This window comes from Haemorhous mexicanus, chromosome 9, assembly GCF_027477595.1.
Source record: "Haemorhous mexicanus isolate bHaeMex1 chromosome 9, bHaeMex1.pri, whole genome shotgun sequence".
NCBI lineage: Eukaryota > Metazoa > Chordata > Aves > Passeriformes > Fringillidae > Haemorhous > Haemorhous mexicanus.
In genome coordinates, this window is record NC_082349.1 from 5,953,443 (window position 1) to 5,977,039 (window position 23,597).

General features: G+C 40.2%; 1 protein-coding gene across 1 annotated transcript; it reads right to left on the bottom strand.

Moving 5' to 3' along the window:
• Positions 1-4,697: 4,697 nt before the first annotated feature.
• SCP2 (sterol carrier protein 2) lies at positions 4,698-23,394 on the bottom strand. The gene is made up of 16 exons (XM_059853803.1): positions 23,255-23,394; positions 21,147-21,201; positions 20,502-20,573; positions 19,881-20,012; positions 19,062-19,126; positions 17,917-18,043; positions 17,176-17,239; positions 16,819-16,905; positions 16,075-16,225; positions 15,191-15,338; positions 13,507-13,614; positions 11,619-11,772; positions 9,090-9,183; positions 8,357-8,486; positions 6,847-6,926; positions 4,698-5,589 (listed from the first exon to the last, which is right to left on the bottom strand). Exons 1-16 carry the CDS (start codon positions 23,294-23,296, stop codon positions 5,494-5,496), a joined length of 1,605 nt encoding a protein of 534 aa, XP_059709786.1. The 5' UTR covers positions 23,297-23,394; the 3' UTR covers positions 4,698-5,493.
• Between the last annotated feature and the right edge of the window lie 203 nt (positions 23,395-23,597).

The window sequence follows — 23,597 nt, forward strand, 5'->3', positions numbered from 1 at the left end:
CATGGGCCTGGCACAGAGCATCCTCCTGTACTGCCCAGCAGTAAAAAGCCCCTGTGCTGGTCAAGGACAGGCTTGGCAACCTTGAGCTCTTAGATTTCAAAGAAACTCTTGCAGACTTTAGCATTGTCCAGAGCAAAGCTGCACTATGCAGTATATTCCATGTGAGACCTGCTCAGCTCTGCCAGTATTGTCACTGTCCTAAACAGGCTACATTTAGTTGTGATATGATAAACTCAAGTAACAGACACAGCAATCAGCAACATGGCACAGAACAAAAGATATAAGCAGATCTACTGAAGCACGAGCTCCAAGAACAGTGGTTCTCCAGGAATCAGCTCATTTGTGATCTGCCTGGAGTGAGCCACCAGGAATTCTGGAGGTTTTACTTGTATCTTAAAAGGTAACAAAATGTTCTTTACTCTCACCTTTATTTATTTGAATAAGACTCTACAGAAATACTGACATTCCTGAAGTGCTCGCTGCTATGTGCTGGTATTGTGCCTTTATACGAAAGGACAGAAAAAAAAAATCATTAAAATTTTTCTAAGTAACTTGCAGTCATTTTGCTTCAAAAAATGAATAACCAAAACACAAGGAATAAAAGGGGGCTTTGTCTCCAAAGCAGGAAGTATTTTTCAAACCTAAGAATTCACAACATTGCCTAACCATGAGCTTATTGGCATCTGTGTCTTGATCCAAATGAACTCTGAGATGTCTGTTCTCCCAGAGGACGCATACAGTTAAAAAAAAAAAAAATCTATGACTGCTTTTAATCTACCTGAAATATGGATACAGACACAGCATATTTTGAACTTGTTTTATATTATCCATGTTCCTTTTAGCCTGCTGCAGCATTATTAGGATGTTTCTGTTCCTGTATCACAGCATATAACTAACATTTCCCAGAAAATCCACCCAGGGCCATACAAAGCCATCTGCTTTCAAGTTAGCAACAAATTCTTCTTAGAGATACAGGGTACAGAACAGCTCACACTGTCACTTCAACAAATTACGCTGCTGTTTATTTAAGTAATAAAGGCATTTGTTCCAAACAGTTGGGGCTTTTTCCAGCATTTGTTCTCCACATGTGGTTTGCTTCCTCAAGTGTTGATTTTTCATCGTTAAGAGACTTTTCCCTGCCTTTTATCCACCAGGCTAATTGCATTCTTACCCTTTTCTGCCTAACGAGAGCTGACAGGCAGTGCTCTCGGTGCTCTGCAGAGCAGGAAGCCATGGATTTCCTGTTCCAAGGAGGTAAGAGTTGAATCTGACCTCAGATGAATTGGACACATGGGAAATGGACAAAACCTTGTGACTATCTGCAGTTTTTTCTATCCTAAGAGAGAAGATGTAGTCAAGGCCCTTTATCCCATCCTCCTGCATCCTGAAATGATCTGTTGCCCAAAAATCTAGCTCTCTGACCCATCTGCCACAAACTGTGCTCAGCTGTTCACAGCCTCCTGTCTGCTGCTTTCCAGAGGGATCCCACACTGTACCAGGATGTGCTGTACACAGGCAGAGCCTCCACAATGTCACCTGCCAGACTGTGTCACACACATACATTTTCAAAAGTAAGTGTATTCCTCTCCACTGAACCTATTCCTTATTAGGCAAAGCAGCAGGGCTGAAAAGACAAAACTCAAGTAAAAGTTTAAAAATAAAAGCTGTGCTCCAAAACCAAAGCATTCACTCAAATTTTTGCAAGCCAGATCTGCTGTGTCAGGTATCAACTCTGCTCAGTGGCTCCAACTCTGACAAATCATGTCATGCTTCTCTTGCTTTTTTCATTATAGTGAAAATTCCAATAAGCAAGAATTACATGTATTTTGCAAAAGAAAATAAGGGTAAGATATATCTTCCAACCCAACAACACCTCTGGCTGTCACACTTATTATAGCTGGGAAAAAACCCCAAACCAAGAGCTGGCAAGGGGTGCTCACCAGAGTCCATGAAGGAGGAACAACCCACCCAAGCATTTTAATGTCCAAAGCTGAGATTGCCCCTCATGTGACCTGAGAGTCTGAGAACACCAAACCCTCTGCCTAGAAGATTCCAATTTATATTTTTCCTTTACACAAGGCCTTTGAAACCAAAATGAAAGCACTGCTGTGTTGTGACTGACCACCTTTTGGTACCTCTAGCTTCCTTTCTAATTCTGCCCCCAAGGAACCCAGTTAACATAACACAATTGCAGAAAGATAAACTTCATTAAACAGGCTGATCTAAAGCTACAGGGGATTTTAGCTGGAGAAGAACTTAATACTGCTTGGTCAACAGAGCATTAGGGAGTGAGAAAGAAAACCTTTGTAGCAAGATTTCTAAAATGGTACAGACTTAGGTAATGCTTTGAGTTGTGCAAAAAATGATGACATTCATAATGTCAAAAGCTGCTTTGTACCACAGAGCTTTTCCTCATGAAAGTAAATTATTTCTATCCACTTTAGCATTTATTTATTCAAAGTTTTCATATTCTAAGACTGCAGAATGTTCATGGAGGATTTGGGATTTCTAGAAAAAGACACCTTCCCCCTCACTCCCAGAAAAATCAGGGGAAGTATTATATAAAAAATTACTCAGCAAGTTATACCACAAAGAAGGTGCTGAAAGTGAAGAAGCAATACAGGACAGATGTCAAAAGAATACATTAACAGGTAAATGGGCTGAACACACAACATTGTCCTTTACTCCATCTCCTTAAATCCTGCAGGAGAAACACCAGCCTGACCAGCCCTCTCAGCTGCAGGCTGTGCTAACCTTTGCACTACTCCCCCTACCTACTGCTGATGGGAATGGAAGGTTTAATCTGGGATTTTTCTGTTTTAACATCACAGCTGCAGATGCTCAAGCCTGAAAGCCCCAGGCCTGTGCAAACCCAGATTTCTCTGAGGGAGAAATCAGGGCTTTAGCCTTGGACATTATTCCTCTTGGTAGCAAACAAACTCTAAAGTCATTTTGTTACCTTTTTACCCCTTCATAGTTCTGTGCAACTTTCCCCCTTTAAAGAACTTAATCTCATTCTGCAGCTGAGCAATCTTACTTGAACTATTATTGGGATGGACTACTATTCTCTATGTTATCTTGTTAACATTTCAAAACAAATTTGGCCAACAGTGGCCCAAAGTATGTTGTGTGTGTGCTCAAAATCCTTGAAAAAAGCAGGTTCTTTGCTTGCATAACAGACATCTCCTCAGAGTTCTTCTGGTAGTATCAGTAATTCAAAAGGAGGAACAAATTGTTTTCTGGACAGAATTGCTGCTGCAATCCTCTAAGTCCCCTTTGTTTTAACCCACAAGCCAAATGGCAAGAACTTAGGAAAAAGCAGTGAGTACAATAGCAAGTGTTATTTTACAGGGAGTAAAACACTGCTTTCATTTGAGAGATATGACTCCTATCTATTCCAATCCTTTAGATAAGTCAATAAACAATGCACAGGAGGAAACCGTTCATATGACCAGATTGTACTTTTAAAAGTTTACAGTGGAGCAATGCCATATTTATCCTAATTAACAGAAAACTAAAGCCTTGGAAAAGATGATGAACAGTGGGGTCACAAATGTTGATTCATCCTGATATTAAAACCCAGGCCTGACCATTGAGTTGCCGGGCAGTAAAAGACAGCTGAAATTCAGTACAAATGAACTGATGCACATAGAAAAATAATTTAAAATATTTCCGTTTCCCAGTGCAGAAATAAGCACTGAGTTAGTATGAAAGGAATGAGCCCCCAGTTTTAAGAGATCTAAGAAAACACCACCTCAAAACAAGGAGTGATCAGAAAAGCAACTGGAGAAAGAAAAATATAGACAGAAAATGCTCTTGTATCTTGAAAACTTTTTAACAGGACAATTGGAATGCTGCATACAGGAAGGATACCTGGATGGACAGAAGGTTACAAGGGTCTCTCCATGTGACACAGTTAAACAGAATGACCTCTCTGTAAGCTGTGAAGCCTGAAAGTGACAGGACAAGAATATAAGCGCCAGGAATGCTCTGAAGCTGTTCACTGTTCTTCCAGTAAAACACAAAGCCCCTCAAAAAAGCCCCCAAAAACTAAGAGGTATAAAACTGCAATGTATAGGATAGAAAAGGAGTGGGTTTAACTCTATATGATGTGTAGGTACAGAAACTCATGATCCATGCTAAAAAAGCTGTCCAAGGATCCCAAAAGGGACTGGACAAACTCATAAAAGACAATCCAGACATATTCACTTCTGGCTCAAATTGGTGAGCTGGGAAAAAAAAAAGACAATCAGTGGCAGTTAGGAAAGTACTCTGAGTAAACAGATGATTGGCCATGTTCCTCTTCCTTCCAAGGTACCAACAGGGAGAAAATCCAGGGGGCCAGAAGCATTTTTGGTCGGATGCAGTAGAGCCATTCTAACTGCTCAGCAATCTGTCACCATTCCCAACAGAAGGCAGAATGATTAGCTTGAATTTGCTCTTTTTTATTATTATTTTAGTTAAGCCAGGGAAGTGAAAGTTTCAGTGCAAGTTCCTCAGCCATAGCCCAAGTATGTGAGGATGTGAGATGTGTCTACTGGACTGAGATGAAGTTTATGGATGATGTACTGACAATGCCTGAGGAGGAAAAAGTGGATGCCTGCAGGTGTCCTTTGTGACAACCTGAATAAAATACTCAGCTCAGTACATTAACATGAAATCCACGTTTATAAATCTGAGAAAGAGACACACAGAAGAACAGGAAAAGTATATTTAATTTTCTATTAAACTTCCAACCAGAATACATTTTCCCAAAACAGAACTTAAAGCTTTTACATAACTGACAAGAATTTCATCATGATCAACACCAGATTTTACCAGGAGAAAACAGGTAACATATTGGTTAAATATGTTCCCTCTCTGCTCTCCTGGCAAATCTAATCTGTTTTCAAGGTGAAGTATTATCAAATCCTGTGAACCTCAAAGCAGCATTCTAGTTCCTGCTTACTTATGAATATTTTGTTTATTTTTTAATTCCAAAGTAGTAATAAGAAAAGTATTTTATAGCAAATCCCTAAAACTTATTCTAAAAAAATGTTAGAGATCCCCTTTACAAGATCATTTTAATGTAAGCAGCAGCAAATTGGAGAGAATGGAAGTCTGAAAGCATTTGTATGATCTGCTATTTCAGCCTTTAAAAAATGCAACTCATTTCATTGATATGCCAAACTATTTATAACTTTCCTCTCTTCCTTCCCAACTAACCTCAACAACAGTAAGCAGCCTAATTCAGCTCTAATTTTTACAAAATTGTCCATATTGATTAGAACAAAAGCTGTCACAAAGCCCCACCATGTATCACATCTAAGTGTTAGTGCCTCAAGCTCTGCCATAGAGAAACTGATGGAAATTGTTAAGAGATTTAAGGTCTCTAATCACAGAATTTAGGTGAGAGAGGTCCAATCAAACCCAGCCTGTGCCATATTATTGATAATGTCTAGTTTAATTCTACTTTTTTTGTCAAGAATATCAAGTACTGACTATTTACTGAGCTCAAAGTTTAGCTTTGCCTGGCTGAAGCTGTAGATTCTGAAGTTTCATTGCCATGCCCATGTTCCCAGAAATCTTCAATTTGCCTTGAAAGAATGCCTGAAAAGAAAGAAAAATTCTGTGAAATGCAATACAACATATTATCCCAAATGCACCCCTCCAGACAGTTATGGGTTATTATGGATGAGCAGTTTGGTATTTCCAACAGTTCTGGCCCTTCACATCCAGCAATAAATGTATTGTCTGACTGCAAAATAGCAAGCTGAGGAAGTTGTATTTTTGATATTTAAAGAGAATAAACTTGCTTGTTTCTTAGACTATCACAGCCATGGGTCTGTACCTGGAGCAGGCAGAACACCCCATGGTTGGGTGGTGACTGCTCATAGCAGACAAGCTCATTAATTCAACTGCTCATTAATTAATTAATTAATTAATTAAAACTATAAAGCCACAGTGACAGTAGGTGTCACAACTGATTTCTTAGCTCAGTCCTCCTCAGCCTTAACTGGCTTTGTTCCTGATCAATTCAATTTTACAAATGTCTGTTTGTAAAGCAGACATGCAAAAAATTTGGATTTTTTCCTCCAGACCTTGTAAGGAGATAAACTGCATGCACCAAAATATCCAAACTGTAGATATAAAGCTGGAGTTGCTTCTGAATTTTCTACATGTATATTACAACATTTCCACAATGTGTCTAATCTTAAAACCTCTCCTAGACATGTTTCAGTTTGCAAAATTTACCCCATGATTACCAGACCAAAATCTTTAAACAGTTACCCAGAGCATTTCAAATTTGGAAGCACACAACAGCAACTTAAAGTTAACTTGAACATCTGGTTTACTTGTACACTATGTCTGCTTTTGGTGCACAGAGGAACAAAAAAAAAGAAATCAAACCAACCAACCAAACAAAACCCCCCCAAACTCACCACCCAACAGCAAAAAATGACAGGTATTCAGTGGATGCTCACCTCAATTTCTACTTTCCAGCATCAAGATGACTCCTTACACTAATGTCAGCTATGGGGCTAAAGCCCTCCAAAGAGAGGCCCACATTCCTTCTTTCTCATGGCATTTTGCAAAAGCTGGATTGCCCCTCTTCTCTGCAAACCAAGCACTATTATATCTCCTTCTAGGATATCACACAGGACACATCCCTGCAGGATATCTGACACACATCCCTGTCCTTCTTGATGAATCTCACTTTGAGTGATTTGTTCAGAGCACACCAAGAATTGTCATTTTTCATATCAGCCATGGCAGTTTTGGATGAAAACATTCAAATGATTTCAACTTAAACACATTCAAAACAACCAACCAGTTCCCTGGTCAGGTCATCTTTGCTGTACTTACTGTCTGAGGGTTCATTTTGCCAGTCATGAGTGCCAGCAGATCAGTGTCAGCCATTGTGATTGTACAATCTGCCTTCTTATCTGCAAGACAGGAGAAGAATGAAGATTCAAACTCAGAAATTAAACACTTAGAGGAGCTACAACTGTGTGGAGCATCCCTTCAGCAAATTATACCTGAAGTATGTACAAGCAAGAGCCATTAAAACAATATCTGCAAGAGGCCACCCAAAGCCAAGAGGCAGCTGGGCCACCTTGTAGCACAGACTACCCCAACAGTGAAGAAAGATGGGCCTTCCTGAAAACCTAAGCAAATTAATTCATTGAAAATAAATAATACTCTACCTGTATCCAGACAGAATGTTCATTGCAAGCACTGATAATCATTTTTCAGCTTTATCAAGCTTATATTTGCTAGTATGAAGATCAGCTTGGAAAAGATGAGTTTTCCCCTGTGACACTCTTAAGATACCCATTACTGACATTTCAGGCATTTCCTGCCCTCTCCTTCCATGGGAACAACATGTGCATTCTGAAAGCACTCATTTGAATTAATTCAAGTACAGAATTTTCTAGGATCTTCTCACTGAAGTAAGCTGGAAAATTATTTTAATAAACTTTGATGTAAATACTGATGTGTAAACCAAAGGGCTAAAACCTGCACACATCTTTTCCTACACTCATCTTATTATTAGATTGGAATCTTTGAAAAATTGTTGCCCATGCAACAGAAGACTGTGGTCTTCTTTTTGTAATAACACAACAATGAATTTCTGAATCAAATCCCCATCATGTTTTTAATTAAGTTTGTGATGCAGGTTCATGGATACATCAGATTTTGAGGACTGGCTCTTGCCTTTGTTGTTTTTGGCTTTTTTTTTTTTTCCATTTTCATTACTAGGGTGTGTGACTTCAGATTTGTGACAAGACATTTTCATGGCAAGGCAAAATATTGTGTTCTCAATATTTTAATGGGGCTCTCCAACACCAGCCAGTCTGTTTCTTATTTCAAAATGGAACTTGAAGTTTATGTCAGCTGGTGCAGCACTGAAACCAATCAAGTCTTGTTGCTTAACTACCTGCAGAGGAGAAGTAACTTGACAAGGCAGACCAGTTTACTGCTTACCAGTGTGTCTCCAACAAAGCAGCTGAAGAAACAGCTAAAAATTACATTTTTGGCCCATATTTTAAGAGGTGAGAGCCACAAAAACCCTGAGGTTTGATTTTCACTTTTTTTTTTTTTTACCATTCTGATTCCTGTGAAATCATGTGACAGATCTGCATGTGGCCTCTAAGAAAATACACTATTGTCTTTAGACAGATTCAGAGTAGAAGCTGTTTAGTTCTTGGTCTGAAACACCATGGATTAGGAGTGGCAGTAATAAGAAAGTTTAAAATTAAGGTAACTCTATGTAATTTTTGCTCAAGGTCACTACAGCCTGAACTGAACAGAATATGAGTATGTACATTAGTTTTATGTCTATTCTGCAATGACATAATAAAAGAGCACTGACCTGAATTAACTGCCACAGAACCTTTACCGTTTTTCACATCTACTATCCAAGTTGCTTCTTTCCCACCAGGACCATCTTTTACTTTGAAGGCAAAGACTCCACCGATTTTCTTAACAAATTGCTCTCCTTCCTGTAATGACCACAGAATGAGAAAGTAATTTACTTCAACATAATTTTCAGTTAGTCTTAATTTAACAAAAGTAATTTAAAAACCTTCACCACTTCTACTAATATAAAAATATCTATCCCTCCCACTATGCATCATTTAAACAACCATCAAAGAAATCTAAATAAGCAAAAAACCTTAAACGATGACTATCTATACTGAAATCTATTAAACTAAGAAGAATAGTCCTAATAGCCTTGTCCTGACATACGTTTTTCAAAATGCAATTTCTTCTTCTAATCACACTTAAAAAGCAAGCACCTGACACCAAACACAAAGTTTCTTTGGTTAGTTAGCAAGCTCCTCACCTATAATCTAAACTTGCCTCCACTGAAATATTGTTATGCAGGTAGGAACTATCTGGAAAAAAGGTAACTTAAAATCATGGCACAGTGTAAAAGATTTCTTTTACAAAGAATTGTAGAAATTACAAAATCCAAATCTATACTATTTGTTTCAGTGAGCGGTCCTGAAGAAGTGGTAGATGCCAATACATTTCCAACAGGTTTCAAACACATTCTGTTATCAATTAAAATCCTGTTGTAGGTAAAAGAAGTAGTCAGATACCTCTTGGAGCTTCTTTTCAATCTCTTTGAAGACCAGGTGTGCTTTAAATCCATCAACAGCTGCACTGAGAGGCACAGCCACAATACGGCCGTTGCTGAAACAAAAATCCCATTAATTTAAACACTTTCAATCACATTTTCAACATCTTCAAATGATCACCAATTGGCCTAACACCAGCAAGAAACATTTCATCAGTATAAAGCAACTCTGCTATCAAAGTGAAGCTTGCTCTCTTGATAGCCTGAACTACAATCACTCCAGATATCTGGGTGTTCAGTGTGTATGAACTGAAGATTAATTTTACAAGGGAAGTAAATTATTAATCTTATTCCTGATACTCTGGAGAAATCACCCTGCATGGCCTGATAGCAACATGGAACCCAATTCTTGACTCCTGCAGGGGCACACAGAGCCAAAGTACAGAGAAATGTCCAAAGAAATGGCAATTCAAGCAGCAGGAGGAACAGCTTCACTGCTATTACCATCTCTTGGCAGCAGAGCCCAGAACTGTGGTCAGGGCTGATACTGCTAAAGTGACAGAATTGCTCAGGAAATGTTGCTGGAACTTACTGGGGTGGTATGACACTGCCCTGCAGATGTGTGCCAGAGTGGGCACTGTCTCACCTGAAGGAGACGCATCCATTGTGTTAAGAAACCAAGCCTGTACTAACAGGATGGAAGCTGTAAAGTTCAGAAAAAGCCACCAAACAAAAATCAGAACTGCTTCAAAAACTAATGCAAAACTGATCAAGTCCTGCTGCCTTGATGCATGTTCTTACCAGCTATTACTAAAGCCACAGGCTTGATCTGGAACCAGAGACTAACTGTACTGTAGGAAACTGGTGTGAAGGATCTCCATAAACACGGAGTTTCACCACCTTTCCCTTAATTACACAATGCACATCATCACTCAGTTACATAAGGGGTGTCTGAGCACATCAGCCATTCTGTTCCATTCCAAAGTCTGACACACATTGGTGCAACTCCCTGTGTCAGGGATCTCCCACACAGAGCCTTTGGGAGAACTAAGGGGCTTTAGGCTTCTCTAGGATAAGATGAAATGAGTGTTGCTAAGATTTCTCTGGGTTGAGTCGTACTAAAGAAAGTATTTTAAAAATCCTGAACACCAGTGAAGGTGAAATGAGCTATAGTAATCTAAACTTAAGTCTTGTCAGGAGAAATATTATCTGTACATGAAAAGCTCTCCCTGACAGGAAGGACTACTTCTAGCAGCACCTCAAGGCTGATGATATAAAAATAGCAACATTTTCCATAACGTGACAGTATTTTTAAAGATGAAGCTCAAAGCAATAGGAAAAGGTGTACTCTCTGTAACAGTCTTTTCCCTTCACATGTAAAACTGTACCAACACCCACTGACAAGTTATGTGAGCATGTCTGAAGAGAATCCATGAGAAGACATATTTTTCCTCACATGGTACAACCTCTTATGGATTAAAAAAGAGACAGAATTATCACTCCTGACACTACAAAAAATCACTGCTGCAGTCCTTCAAAGTTCAGTGGCTTCTCTCATCACTTCTTCCACAGGTTATATTGTCACCTCCCAGGAACTGCACAGGTTTAGCTGAAACAAATGTTAGAAATATGAGCTGGGAGGGAGGGGTGTGTTTCTTTCTGAAAGGCCAGTGTATGATAAATTCTGCTGTTCACAGGTTTTCAAAGAAAACAAAACACTGGGATCAAGTTTTAAAAGCCATAATACCCATAATAAGCAAGTCAACCTTTCTAAGGAAAGCTGAAAGCGAAAATGTAAAGGGAACTGTATCATAAGTCTCCCCTGAAATACCAGAACACAAATTTCAAGTGTTTTCTCTCAATTCCTGTCCATTCGAGCACTGAGCTACAGCAGAGTGCAGACGCCTTCACATCAGTGATCTCCCACTCTGAAATAGGCTACAATTGCAAGTGCCAGTTCTGTAGCCAGTAACACCCCAGAACTCAAAGGAATTACAGTATCACACGAAACAGGGCTGAAAGCAATCCTTCACAGAGTAACAATTTTACACCAGTAACAATTTTAGCAGTAAAAGCAGCGGTTTCTCTGTTCCCATGAATGTGTTGCTGGTTTTGGCAGATACTTAGTTTCAAATGTTAATTTTAATGTAGCCTGTTTTATTCTTGGAATGGTTTTTATTTGGTGGCTTTTTCCTTCCAAACATCACTGTTCCTCACATGAGCCACTTCTACAAGCCAGTCTAAGCTTTTCAGTAACTTTCAGTGCTCAGTGTGACACGAGTGTGTGAGTTTTAACCTCAGTACAGACCTGCAGTGCTGCAGGAACACAGGAGCGTTTAGTTACAGGGCAATCTCCCCCTTGAGCAGCGGAAATAACTCCAAAACAACGAAGTTTAGAGGCGCGGTTAGTAGGACAGCCAGGCTGGGCCAGCAGCGCTCTGTCCCTGCGCTCTGTGCAGCCCCAGCTGAGCGCTCCGGAAGGCCTGGCGGTGGCAGCCCGCGGTTCTCCCCGTGCCGGGCGAGCCCCCGGCGTGTGCCAGCCCCGGCTCACCTGCTGTCCCGGGGGAAGCCCATCCTGAAGAGCGTCACCACCACGGCGCCGCCGAGCCCCAGGTTGTGCTGCAGCGCGACCTTCGCCCCGGGCACCTGCCGCCGCCCCGCCAGCCCGCGCAGCTGCCAGCAGAGCTCCGCGCACTGCGCCAGCCCTGAAACATCGAGCGCAGAGCGAGCTCAGCCAGCGGCCTGCGCCGCCGCACACCGAGGGGCTCGGGAACGGGATCTGAGAAACTCCCAGCGATCCGAGCTGCCGGGAGGGAACTGGATGTCCCTGGGAAACCCAAAGGAAGGGGAACCCCTTTGCACGGCAACCCTGACACTCTGTGATTATGTTCACCCTCGGTCTCCCCTCGCTATGCCATCATCTCCCTCTGCAGCCAGGGCCCGGTCCCGCCGCACGCACAGAATCACGGAGCTCACTCGGTTGGAAAAGAGCTCCGAGACCATCGAGTCCAGCCTGTGACCAAGCACCGAGCTTGTCAGCTAGACCCTGGCACTGAGAGCCATGGCCAGTCCTTCCTTCAACAATCCACAACCTCCCAGGGCAGCCCATTCCAGTGTTTAACCATCCTTTCCAGCCTAAACCTCCCCTAGCATAGCTTGAGGCTGTATCCTTTCATCCTCTGGTTACAACCCTTCTTCCAGGGAGTTGGAGGGAGAGAGAAGGTCCCCTCTGAGCCTTCTTTTCTCCAGGCTGAGCCCCCCCAGCTGCCTCAGGAATTCCTCACAGGATTTGTGCTCCAGACCTTCCCCCAGTGCCATTGCCCTTCTCTGCACATTCCTCACACTTTTCTCCTTTCCCCCATCCCTTCCTCTCCCTTCCCCTGGACAACTGCACAAGTCTTTGGACAAGGCAGACAAGCAACCTGCATTTCATGCACAGAATTGTACATATTGCCAAGTGAAACATTATGAAGGAGTTAAGAAGTTTTAAAATTCCAGTCATAGATGAGAATCAACAGGTTTCATTCACATTCTCTCAGCCTCAAGGAGAGGGTGTGTACTGTGGTGCAGCCTGCCCTGGAGTGGTTTGGGTATTTCAGAGGATTTACATGACCCTTGCTTAGCATGTAACTGGCCTCAAGACTGTTTCCAAGGGAAATGAAGCTGACAGGCTAAGAGTTGTCATTTTCTGCATTTTACTGACTCTTCCTCCATCCCATGGCACTGGAGAAGCAAGAATGCCACTAAGTGCCTCTGCTTCTATCACTGTGTAACTGACAAAAAATAACACAAACCTGGCAATGCAATACTCTCATCCTCTCATCCACAGTCTCATTTATCTGGAACCCTTTTCCTCCAAAGTTTCCTAATGCTTCCCCTGGCCCCCACACTTAACTGCATATTGTATCTCACTGTTACAACTGTTTAGATTAAGATTTGGTGTTTCACAAGATTTCATCTTTTTCAGTTTTCTGATAACTTCTCATTTCCAAATTCACCCAAGGAGGGTGAATTATCTTCGCAAATCCAACACATTTTGTCCAAGAGCCCACTCATTCAGAAGCAAGAACAGCAGTTTAAAGAAGCGAGAAAAAAAAAAAAAAAAAACAGACAAAAAAGGGGAAACCTGTGTTGCTTCTAGTACAGCTAACAATGGCACAGGCTATTCAGAGGCAGGAAAAATCTCCAAAACCAGAATTTTAAAGGATGACATCATATTAGAAAGTTATTCAAATACTATTCAGAAGTAGCACTATTGAGCAATTTTTTAGGAAGGTTAAGCTGTGTTATCCTGCTCCAACACTTGGATTATTTGGAAAGAAGACTTGAGGGAAGAAGCTTTGAGGCCCTCATGTTTCAAGCACAGGTGGGAAGCACCTGCCTGCTCAAGAGCTGTATCTCTTATCTAATGGGTGTGATTAAATGAAGGTTTTGCATACCTGTGGCACCAAGAGGGTGTCCCTTGGAAATCAAGCCACCACTGGGATTAATAACCCATTTTCCTCCGTAAGTATTGTCTCCTCTGTCGATCAGGTCACATGCTCTTCCTATAAAACAGTATTCATGTAAGAAAAATATACTTTTTTATTTGTAAGTGATTTTTTCTGTTCTGCTGTAACTTACCAGAGATGCTGCATATCAGTCAAATCTTAGGAAATGTTACAGCTCATATTTCACAAACAGCAAAAATTGGCCAAACTACATTAATGAGACTTGTTTATACCACTGGAGAAAGCACAACATGGAAGAGAAGCATTTGTACAAAAGTTGGTTTTAATTTGCAGCTGAATTGTTCTGTTGGTGTATGCAGCATTATGATATAACCAGTATAATGAAGCCATTTATATTTTGTTTATGAAACTGAAGTGATAATTACATTTTTTGTAAGTTGTAATTTGTGACCCCCAGGACTTGGAAGGTGAACACCAAGTTGAACACAAACCCTCACCACAAAGGCCAACTAATGGTACCTTGGGCTGTATTAAGACATTAAAATAGTGAATAAAACCACTCAGAAGACTAATGTTCAGAATTGTGTAGCTTTCCAGACCACAGACAATTCTCCCTTTTAACCAGGCTCTTACTAATTTATTCTTGCACCAGCTTCTCCACCCTACATTATTAACAGTGAAGTGCAAAAAAGACCTGTCATGGTTCCATGGTGCCATTAAATGAGAATACCAGGTTAGATTTGCCCATCTAAATCCACAGTGGTTTATGCCATTTCATTAATCTTTATGCCTAATTAGTCTATCATTCCAAGATAAGTTTCATATACTATTAAGGCCAGACTGACAAAGAGAACAGCACTATTAAATAACCATGCACAAGGCTAATTAGTCAAATAGACAAGTACCACCAGGATTACGCTGCATCAATTAAAGGAATGAACCTAAAGAGCTTAATGTACCTGTTTAAAATTACCATTTACCATTTTTGCTTCAGATACCATAAAAACACAGCAAAAATGACAGCAGAATGCAGATATTCAAAGGTAAACACATAAGTCTTCCTGGAGTTCCATAAATGTCTGTTTCAGTAAGAAAGCTCAGACTTACTATACCACCTAGTGCCAGAATATGGTATTTCCTCACAGGTAGTTAAATACAAATTATAGGAAGATTATATCAGATGATAATCTATGCAAAACAAGAATATGTTTACAATTTAAATACATCATGAACTGAAATAGCACTTTAATGCATTATTTATTTGAAATCATAAAATACCCTCTTCAGCAGAAAATTTTAATGATTTTACTTACACACAAAGCTAAATTCCACTGCCATTGAATCTGTTGTAAATCCAGCAAATTCACTGACCAAAACTAATCTGAGCATTCTTACACAGTTGACTTTAGATGCACATTGACAATTTGCCAATAATTCTGAGGCAAAGATTTTTCAAAGATCAGTGACTTGCTAAGGCCCCCCACAGGCAATTCTTGTCCTATATTTATCTTCTTAAAAGGAAGTACATAGATGGAGGGAAATCTTGGAGTAAGATTATGATAGAATGCAGCTCCAAAAAAGGGGCCTTAGACTGAGATCACAGGAGTTCTTAATTTGGGTATTCTTGGTGCTTTTCATTTTAATAAACAATTATCTCCATTGGTGCTATTACCTTCTGGACACAGTCCCAGAGCTTCATAGGTGAGGAACTCATTAACTGAGAAGCAGTCATGAAGTTCAATCACATCAACATCTGTAGGTTTCAGCCCTGCTTTTTCAAAACATTTTTGTGCAGCATTTTTAGTCATGTCATAGCCAACCTGAAAAAAGGAGCAATTCTACGTTAAAATATCATTACAGAAGTATAGCTCACAGTTTAATTTTTAACTGTGCTTCTGTAGATCCTGTCAGTGAAAAAAGGAGATGGTATTCTGATTTATTTTAATGCATCACATATCAGAGTTTGATATTCATACAATAAAAATTGTGTAGAAAGAAATAACATATTCTAAGGCTTATTGTTGGCATGAAAAAACCTTTCTGGGGAATGTCCTCTCTTTCCTTAACCTCAATCACAACCCAACTTGTTCCTTTGCATGACTCAGACCAACAGCCTTGAAACAAATCGTCAAATTGCATTGTTACCTTTTTCTGTGATCCACCTGATTGTTTTAAATTTCATTACTATTATAAAGAGAAAAAATAAAGGAATTTTCTTTTGCTGTTAAAGTTGTTTAAAAATAGCCTGTAAATAATTTGTTAAAAACTAGGTTTCTGATAGCCTGTTCATAAGTTACTTATTGTCATTCCACAATCATACTCCTTGCTTATTCCATACCTGTCCAAATGAAATCAATTTTACATTCACCACAAAGCATAAGATGTTTGCTCACTGACATGAAAATGTTTATAGCATCACTAGGACTTACAGGTACTTCAAAAAAACCCAAACCCAAACAAAAAAACCCCCACAAAACACCAACCCAAAACTATAAACACAAAACCTCAGAAAAATCACCCCAATCAGTACCAGGGAATACAGAATTGTAAACCTACCATCTTCATACAACTGTTTCCTTCAAATGTGCTTGGATAATCAGTAGCCATCACCTGTGCTAGAATTTCCACAGCTTTTGGCTGCAAATTATGCCTTTTCACAAACTCCTCATTAGCCAAAATTGCAGCTGCAGCACCATTTGATGTTGGACTGATTGAAAGAAAAATAATTATGTTATTGTTCTAAATCAGTAATGTCAATCTTCATTAGATTGTTGATCTTCCATAGATTTATCTTTTAATACAAACAAAAAAAACAAACAAAAAAAACCCCACTTTCTTTGGCTGATACCACTGAAACTATAAATTCCATCAGTGCTTACTGGACGCTTTCAGTAATATTTATACCAGACATTTGAAAATCAGGTTTTTCAGTTTAGGACAAATCATAGCTTCTACTTGGCTATAAACATATATAAACATATATACACCCTCCAAGAGAGCTTAGGAAAGGCTGAGGAGAAGAATTAACACAACAGCAAGGGATGCACATTAGTAAAATAACAGAATTACATTAGAACCCCAAAGTACAAAACTTATTTCAGCTTACTGTATTACATTGAGAGCAAGTATCTACTGTTTGGTCACGACAGATTTTTCACATCTGTTTTATTTATAAAAAGTTTTACTTAAAGCAATCTGTAAATTATAATTGACACACAAACAGACTTTATTTAAATAGATGTCCTAGCATCTTTGTCTTAACATCAAGATCTATTTCAAAATGCAAAGTTCTCTCCTTACCAACACTGTAAGACAGTCAAGTAATCAAAAATTTTGCGAGAATGCAGAACTTCATCTAATGTGTACTCCTTTTGGAACTGGGAATACCTAAGGAAAACACACAGATGCCATCTCAGATTGAGCAGCAGACATACTAATATCACACTATTAGGCAGCTATAGAGCTCTCTTTACAAAGTATAAGGCACTGGATAAAGAATTAATTTTAATATATTTCTAGAATAATTTATTTATTTTCTCATTCCATAAGAACATATGCTGAAAATATTCTGAATGTATTCTAAAAATACTACTTTGTTGTGCATGAGTTTTTTAACAACCAGGGATGTTGACTATAGAGGCAGAGTACATGACTCACGGGTTGTTGGTTGAATGGCTGTGGTTCTTCCAAGCAATTTTCGCAAAGTATTCTGGATTTGTCCCTGAAAAGGGGAAAAAAACCCCTGTGTTTAAATACCTTGTTTGCTCAAACAGTGCTGACATAACAGTTTAAATACTGTGTCATAAGAATCTGACCTTCACAAGCATCTTTACAAGACACATTGTTATGAAGACTTTCCTTAGAACTCAGCTGAGGTTTCAAAATTAGATAAAGACTATTAAACATGGCTGAGTTTTACCTGAAAGAACAACCCATGTGCATATTTAACACTCACATAAAAACACAGAAAACAAGTGCATTTTATTTGATGTATTATTCTACTACTGAAACTTAAATGATCATTTTCCTATCAGTGCAAAACAGCTGCAGTGAAGTTGTAGAGTCTAAATCTATATTTTCTTTCATATAATAGCCTAAAAGTGCAAATAAAAGATGCACAACAGGCCAGCTGTTACCTTGGAGCCAATTCCCTTGTCTGGTCAGGGGTAGCAAACAGCAGTGGCAGCAGCCTTGTAGTAGGTATTAAATCAAATCAAATACCCAGCAGCTTTTGCCAAACAGTTCAGCCCCATGCCCATCTACCTATCCATGCTAAGGCACAGGGATAAAACATAGGGAGCTATGCAACCTTAATGCTACCATTTCTTAAAACAAAATCCTATTATTTTTAAATCCCTTCATAAAGAGAAGACAATTAAAAAATGTATTTTAACAGACCATATTTCTCCATGTGTTCTTTGCCAGCGCTTGCAAACATCTGAGGTGCCACTGGAGCACTTGCTAGGCCATATTTATTTATCATAATTTCCAAATGTTTGTCCATAGGATTAGTTCTGTCTGCAAACTGAAAACAGAAATACAAAGCAAATCATAATTTTCATTTCTTTTCAACATCACCACAAAACTGTCACAGATTTCAAGCAAATGATTGTTTTTTCTAATATTTTAACAAGTCCCTGGGCAGTATGCTGCACTTCAGCGACATGATCAGAAGTATTTATAATTTCCCAGCTATAAAAAAAAGTAAATAAGCAGAAAATGCTTGACTTTATAACCACTGCACTGATTCACAGCAAGAATCACTGCTACAGGATTTGTATCACAGTCACTATTTTCAGCAGGGGACTTTAGGTATTTTTCACCTCACTTAAAATCCTACTGTTTACATTGTTTCAAGTTATAAATTAATACTCTAGTAGTATTTTCAATGAAGCTTGGATGAAATATTGTAAAGCATGTTAAAAGATAACTCTTTTTCATTTTTATCACTTGCTAAATTTAACGTTTTTCACCCAAAACTCTTGAATGTATTATCGAATTTGGCAGTTCTGCAGTTAAATGACATATGGGCTCTAATATTGCTTGCCTTAAGGCAAAATACAAACAAACCCACACACACTTCTCCAGTAAAAACAAATAAGAGTCAAGAAGCCCTTAGTTTTTGGGAGAATGTGCTAACAGGTCAACTGAGTAAGCATCAGAGCAGAAGAGCCAGAATCTTTCTTTGATTTGCTGTGTTGAGAAAGACACTCCAGTTACTCAAAGCTTCAGCATTTTAATCTGGTATTTTCCTTTTTCCTCACTAACCCAGCCTTTAACATTATCTTGGCAAAATACAACAACCATGACACATGAATTTTGCATGGAATGTTTTAGAATTTATATTTTATAGTATGTCATAGCTGCCATCAGAATCACAGAACTCACTAAAAGATTATTTAGATCAAACTAATGGTTTATTTTGTCACCATCTACAGGAACACAGTAAAGCAAATGGTGTTATTGACAATACATCTCAGAGTATGAGGAAGAAGTGTATATAATGTACAAACACAAAGATACCAAGTATTTCAGACACTTACACCTGAAGCAAGAGATCCTTTTGCCATCCTCTCAAAGCCAAGTGCCAGAACACAGTCTGCCAAACCTTAAAATAAAATAAAATGTGTGGCTATTTAAAGCACAATGTGATTATAAATGACACAAGACACTAACAACTATTCCATTACAAGGTATGTACACAAACACCTGGCAGCTGCTCTTCCTTTCTCCTTCATTTTTGAAAGAGTCACATTAAGATGGACAAGATATTGATACCTAAGAATGAAAGATCACTAGAGGATTGGGGTTTGTTTTTAATTGGGGTTTATTTTTAATTGTCTGACAGCAACTCTCATAGACAACCAAGCATTTATGTCTGTTACAAATACTAAACAATCATAAACAGTGTTACTATGGTTGTCATTACAGAAAGATCAGCATCAGTGCAAGAAAGTAGCAAAGTCCACAAACGAACTACAAAAATAGGAGGAAATACTAATCTGATGGTTCAAAGCATGGTCTGTCAGACTGCTGTCTCTTCTCCCTTCCAAAACCATGTTAGTTAAACACTTGCATGCTAAACACTTGTTTAATATACAGTTGTTAAATACTTGTATAAACTTCAAGCTAAAAGAAAAAAGCTAAGCTTTTTAGCAGATTCTCCTTTTCATCCTAGAGAATCTAGTGCCTGTAGTACTATAACGCCACTTCTGCACTCCTCCAAACAATTATTGCAGAAATACATAACTGGCAGAACTAAGTTCATACAGCTCGTGACACAGGAAAAGACATGTACATCCTCATACACCATCCTACTGCATCCCAGACAATCCCTTAGTGCACAGAGCAAATCAACCCACCTCCTTCTACAAGCTGTCTGGCCATGAACAAAGCAGTGGCTCCAGTAGCACAGTTGTTGTTAACATTGATGATGGGAATGCCTGTTAGACCCAGACCATGGTAGATTGCCCTCTGCCCAGAGGTTGAGTCACCTTCAAATGGAAACACAACATTAAAATTAGGTACAAACTCACAAAATTTTTGCTTTTGCTGCCATGTATGTGCAGTGTTACCAATTAAACTGTAATCCTCAACTTCTGAGCTGTCACCTTGAGTATGGCACTCTGGTATCCACAGTAAAGAACCTCAGAAACAAGATGAAACTCCTCAGATTTTAAAACCAGAAGTTTGTCCTGTTTCTGTTTCACAGTCTGTGAATCAAAGGGATATAACTGGACTGGACAGAAGGGTCTTAGAGGTATGGCTTGGAAGCTCTAGGTACCACAGCACACTGACCCTACTTCAGTTGCCACAACACAGTCGCTAATAGAGATCCAGAAGGAAAGTAAATGGAAAAATCTTTTTGGAACAAAAATAGATTTCCCCTTAATAGAAAGCTTATTGATGCCATTCCTCACACTTTATCCACACAGAAGTCTGCAACTGTCACAGAAGTCACATCCCAATCAAACAATACTCACCATAAACATAACCCACACACGCCTGCTTCACTGCTGAATAAGGAATCCCAGCATCAGCTAAAGCTGCCTGGCCTAAAAAAAACAGTTTTAAAAAGATGGAAAAAAAGTTTAAAATTGAAGGTAAAATTAAAAAAAAAAAATCAGCTCTCACAACCACAACAAGCAAACGTAGAGGAGTATGTATGAGTCCTGCATTCACAAATCAGAGTTGTAGAAATTCTTTATTATATGGTGCAAATATGGTCTTGTACCTCATAAGGACAATTTCCCAGTATTTTGAGCTCCGAACAAGCTTCTTTATCAGAAAATTTCATTCAATCAATTCTGTGCTCAGGCACTGAGGTTGTTCATCCCAATGAGAGTAGGTTTTGAATAATATAGGTAAGTATTCAATTATTTAAGTGCACAATCCAATTTTAAGCTATCCATCCAATTTTAAGCTATCCTGCTGACTTCAGCCTGGAAGGGCTGACCTGGACAGGTCAGCCATGGATTTGCTGGAAGTGGTCTGAGTTTTAAATATGTTTTTTAGATGTATCTATTCATTAAACAGTAGCTTTTCCTTCATGTGTGTAATAAAAATATTGGCTGTAAGACCTAAAATAAGCATCAGCAATCAAACAAAATGCTTTATTACTAAATTACCTGCTTCCTTAGCCATGTCAGGATAATCAGCACTCCTCTCACTAGGCTTTGAAAACTGGCAAGAGAAAAGGAAGGAAACCAAGCTGAGAATAAATCACAGCAAGATTTAATTCATATTTTGCTCAAATTGGTACATTTAAAAGCTTTATATTTAATTTAGAAATAAGTTTTAAATAATGCAAAAAAAAAGTCATTTCATTGACCCAAAAGTGCATGTAGAAAATCTTTACAATTCCCAAGTGCCGCGGCCAGACCCTGCAATGGCTAAAGGGAGAAAATAGTACAACTTTATGGGAGCCATTTCTGGTCACTGTTAAAGAAGATCCATGACTACGGAGATGGACAATAATCCTGTCCAAAGCCTGTGGGTGGGACAGAGAATAACTGTAACCTTCACCAATTCATCATAATATTCATTGAAGCTTTGATAAATACTTCCCTTACACTTTTTTTGGCTTATAATCCTATTTGTTACAAGAACGTCTGTTCTTCGTAGAGAATTTATCATACCTTACTCCTCACCATTGGAGTAGAGGTGGCATTTCTATTTTCTTTGCCCTGTGACTCATTAGAGACCACCACAAGTACATGTGGTTTGCATTTTTACATCACTAACAAAAAGTGCCACTGCTAAAAGAAATCCTCATGCTAACTACTTATAATCCTACAAATTGTTTTATGTCTCCTGTGAGCGTATGAAAGTTAATTTGCTGCCTCCAGTCATTCGTATCACTTGGCTGTACTTTCTGCAGTGCCTCCTTTCATTAATTTAGACAGAGAATCTACATAGCAAAGGTCATGAGAAAAAACAGTTGGTGAGTTGGTCATTGTAGAAGTCTGTACTGATACTGCTTGGGCTAACAGAGAGGAGAAGAGAGTCCTGACAATTCCTCAAGTCATGCTCAAGTGGTAGCTGAGATGATCCACTTTTGAAAATGCAGAGCACTGAGGACTGACAGTTACACACACAGGAAACGTGGACTGTTGTTGTGAGAAGATGTAACAAATTTTAGCAGTCATTACATTGTTAATGTTAATCAAATAGAAGGAATACAGTCCTAAAAGATTTCATTGTAAAATACTTAAGATGCAATATGGTGTCTGACAGGTTTTACTTGTCTCTTCCATGAGGACATCACAAGTGAGCTCAATAACTTCTGTTACTACATTCTGTGATCTAGTCCAGTAAACACAATTAACAGAATTGCCTTTAACCTTTCAATTCCTCCCCTATCACATCACATGCTGGAGAGTACCCATGCAGCAACAAGACAAAAAGTTATTTAAAAGGTGGCCAGAAGGAGGAGTTTCTGATTACTCTGGCAAATATCAAAGTCGTCTTAAGCTTCATCTATCAAGACAAAAATGGTTCTTTTACTGTTCCTCTTTGAAAATCATAAAATCGTTTAGGTAGGAAAAGACCTTAAAGATCAAGTCCAACAGTTACCTCAGCACTGCCAAACCCAGGCTGCCTGTTCCTGAGTTTGACAACCCTGTCGGTGAAGGAATTTTACTTAATCCTAATTCTAATCTTAATCATGCCTTGTGGAAACTTGAGGCCAATTCATCACTTGTTACCTGGGAGAAGAACCCCACGCCCACCTGGCTACCACCTGCTCCGGGGGAGCTGCGGAGGAGCTGAGCGGGGCGAACCGTGCGCTCACAACCCCAGGGCCAGGAACAGAAACGCCTCAGAACAGACCCTGCAGGGCCCTGCCCTCCCTGAGCCTCTGCCCCGGGACGGGCCCTGGGCCAGCGCCTGTGGGGACACAGGGACACGGGAACACCGTGCCCGCCGCAGGGCTGATGTATCGACCCGCCCTGTGGAGCACCACGTTCACCTTGGCCGGGGTCCGGCCTCCCCCACACCCCGAGCGAGGGTGAACTTTGCGCGGAGCCGCTGCCGCCGGGCCGGGACCGGGCTCTGCCAGCGCGCTCCCGAGGTGCCACCGCGTCCCGTGAGGGGCTTCAGCCGCGCCGGGGAGGGCGCGGGCGGCTCCCGCAGCACCTCCCCCTCAGCGGACAGCCCGGGGGGGGCACTGCTGAGGCCGGCCGGGGCGGGCCGTGTCCCCCCGCGCACACACGGGAGCCGGGGAGGGCGGCGGTACCTTGGTCATGCCGACGCCCACCACGAACACCCGGCGCTGCATGATGGCGATGGCGGCAGGACGAGCGCTCCTTTCCCCGCTGCTGCCGCCGCGTCCCGCGGGCCCTCAGCGACACCGGGGCGGGACCAGCGGGCGGGGGCGGAGCGAGCGCCCGGGGGCCGGACTCCACGGACCCGCCCCTTAAAGGCGCAGCGCTTCCATCGCGACACGGGCCGGGTGTCCCGGCCCAAGGCGCAGCCATGGTCAGCCTTACGAACATCCCTCCTTATCCCCCTGAATTCCCCCACCCCGGCGATTAGCAGACGTTTTTCCAAAGCGGACGTGCAATGAAGTTCGCTGCTTC

Bases quoted from the DNA above. Each gene is read 5' to 3' on its own strand.
- SCP2 (XM_059853803.1), bottom strand. From the start codon at position 23,296: ATGCAGCGCCGGGTGTTCGTGGTGGGCGTCGGCATGACCAAG. The intron at 17,240-17,916 runs GTCTGTTAAAAT...TCCCCTTTTCAG, and splicing joins AGAACACATGGAGAAATATG to GGACAAATCCAGAATACTTT. The intron at 6,927-8,356 runs GTCAGTGCTCTT...CCTGTCTTGCAG, and splicing joins TTCTGTGGCAGTTAATTCAG to ATAAGAAGGCAGATTGTACA.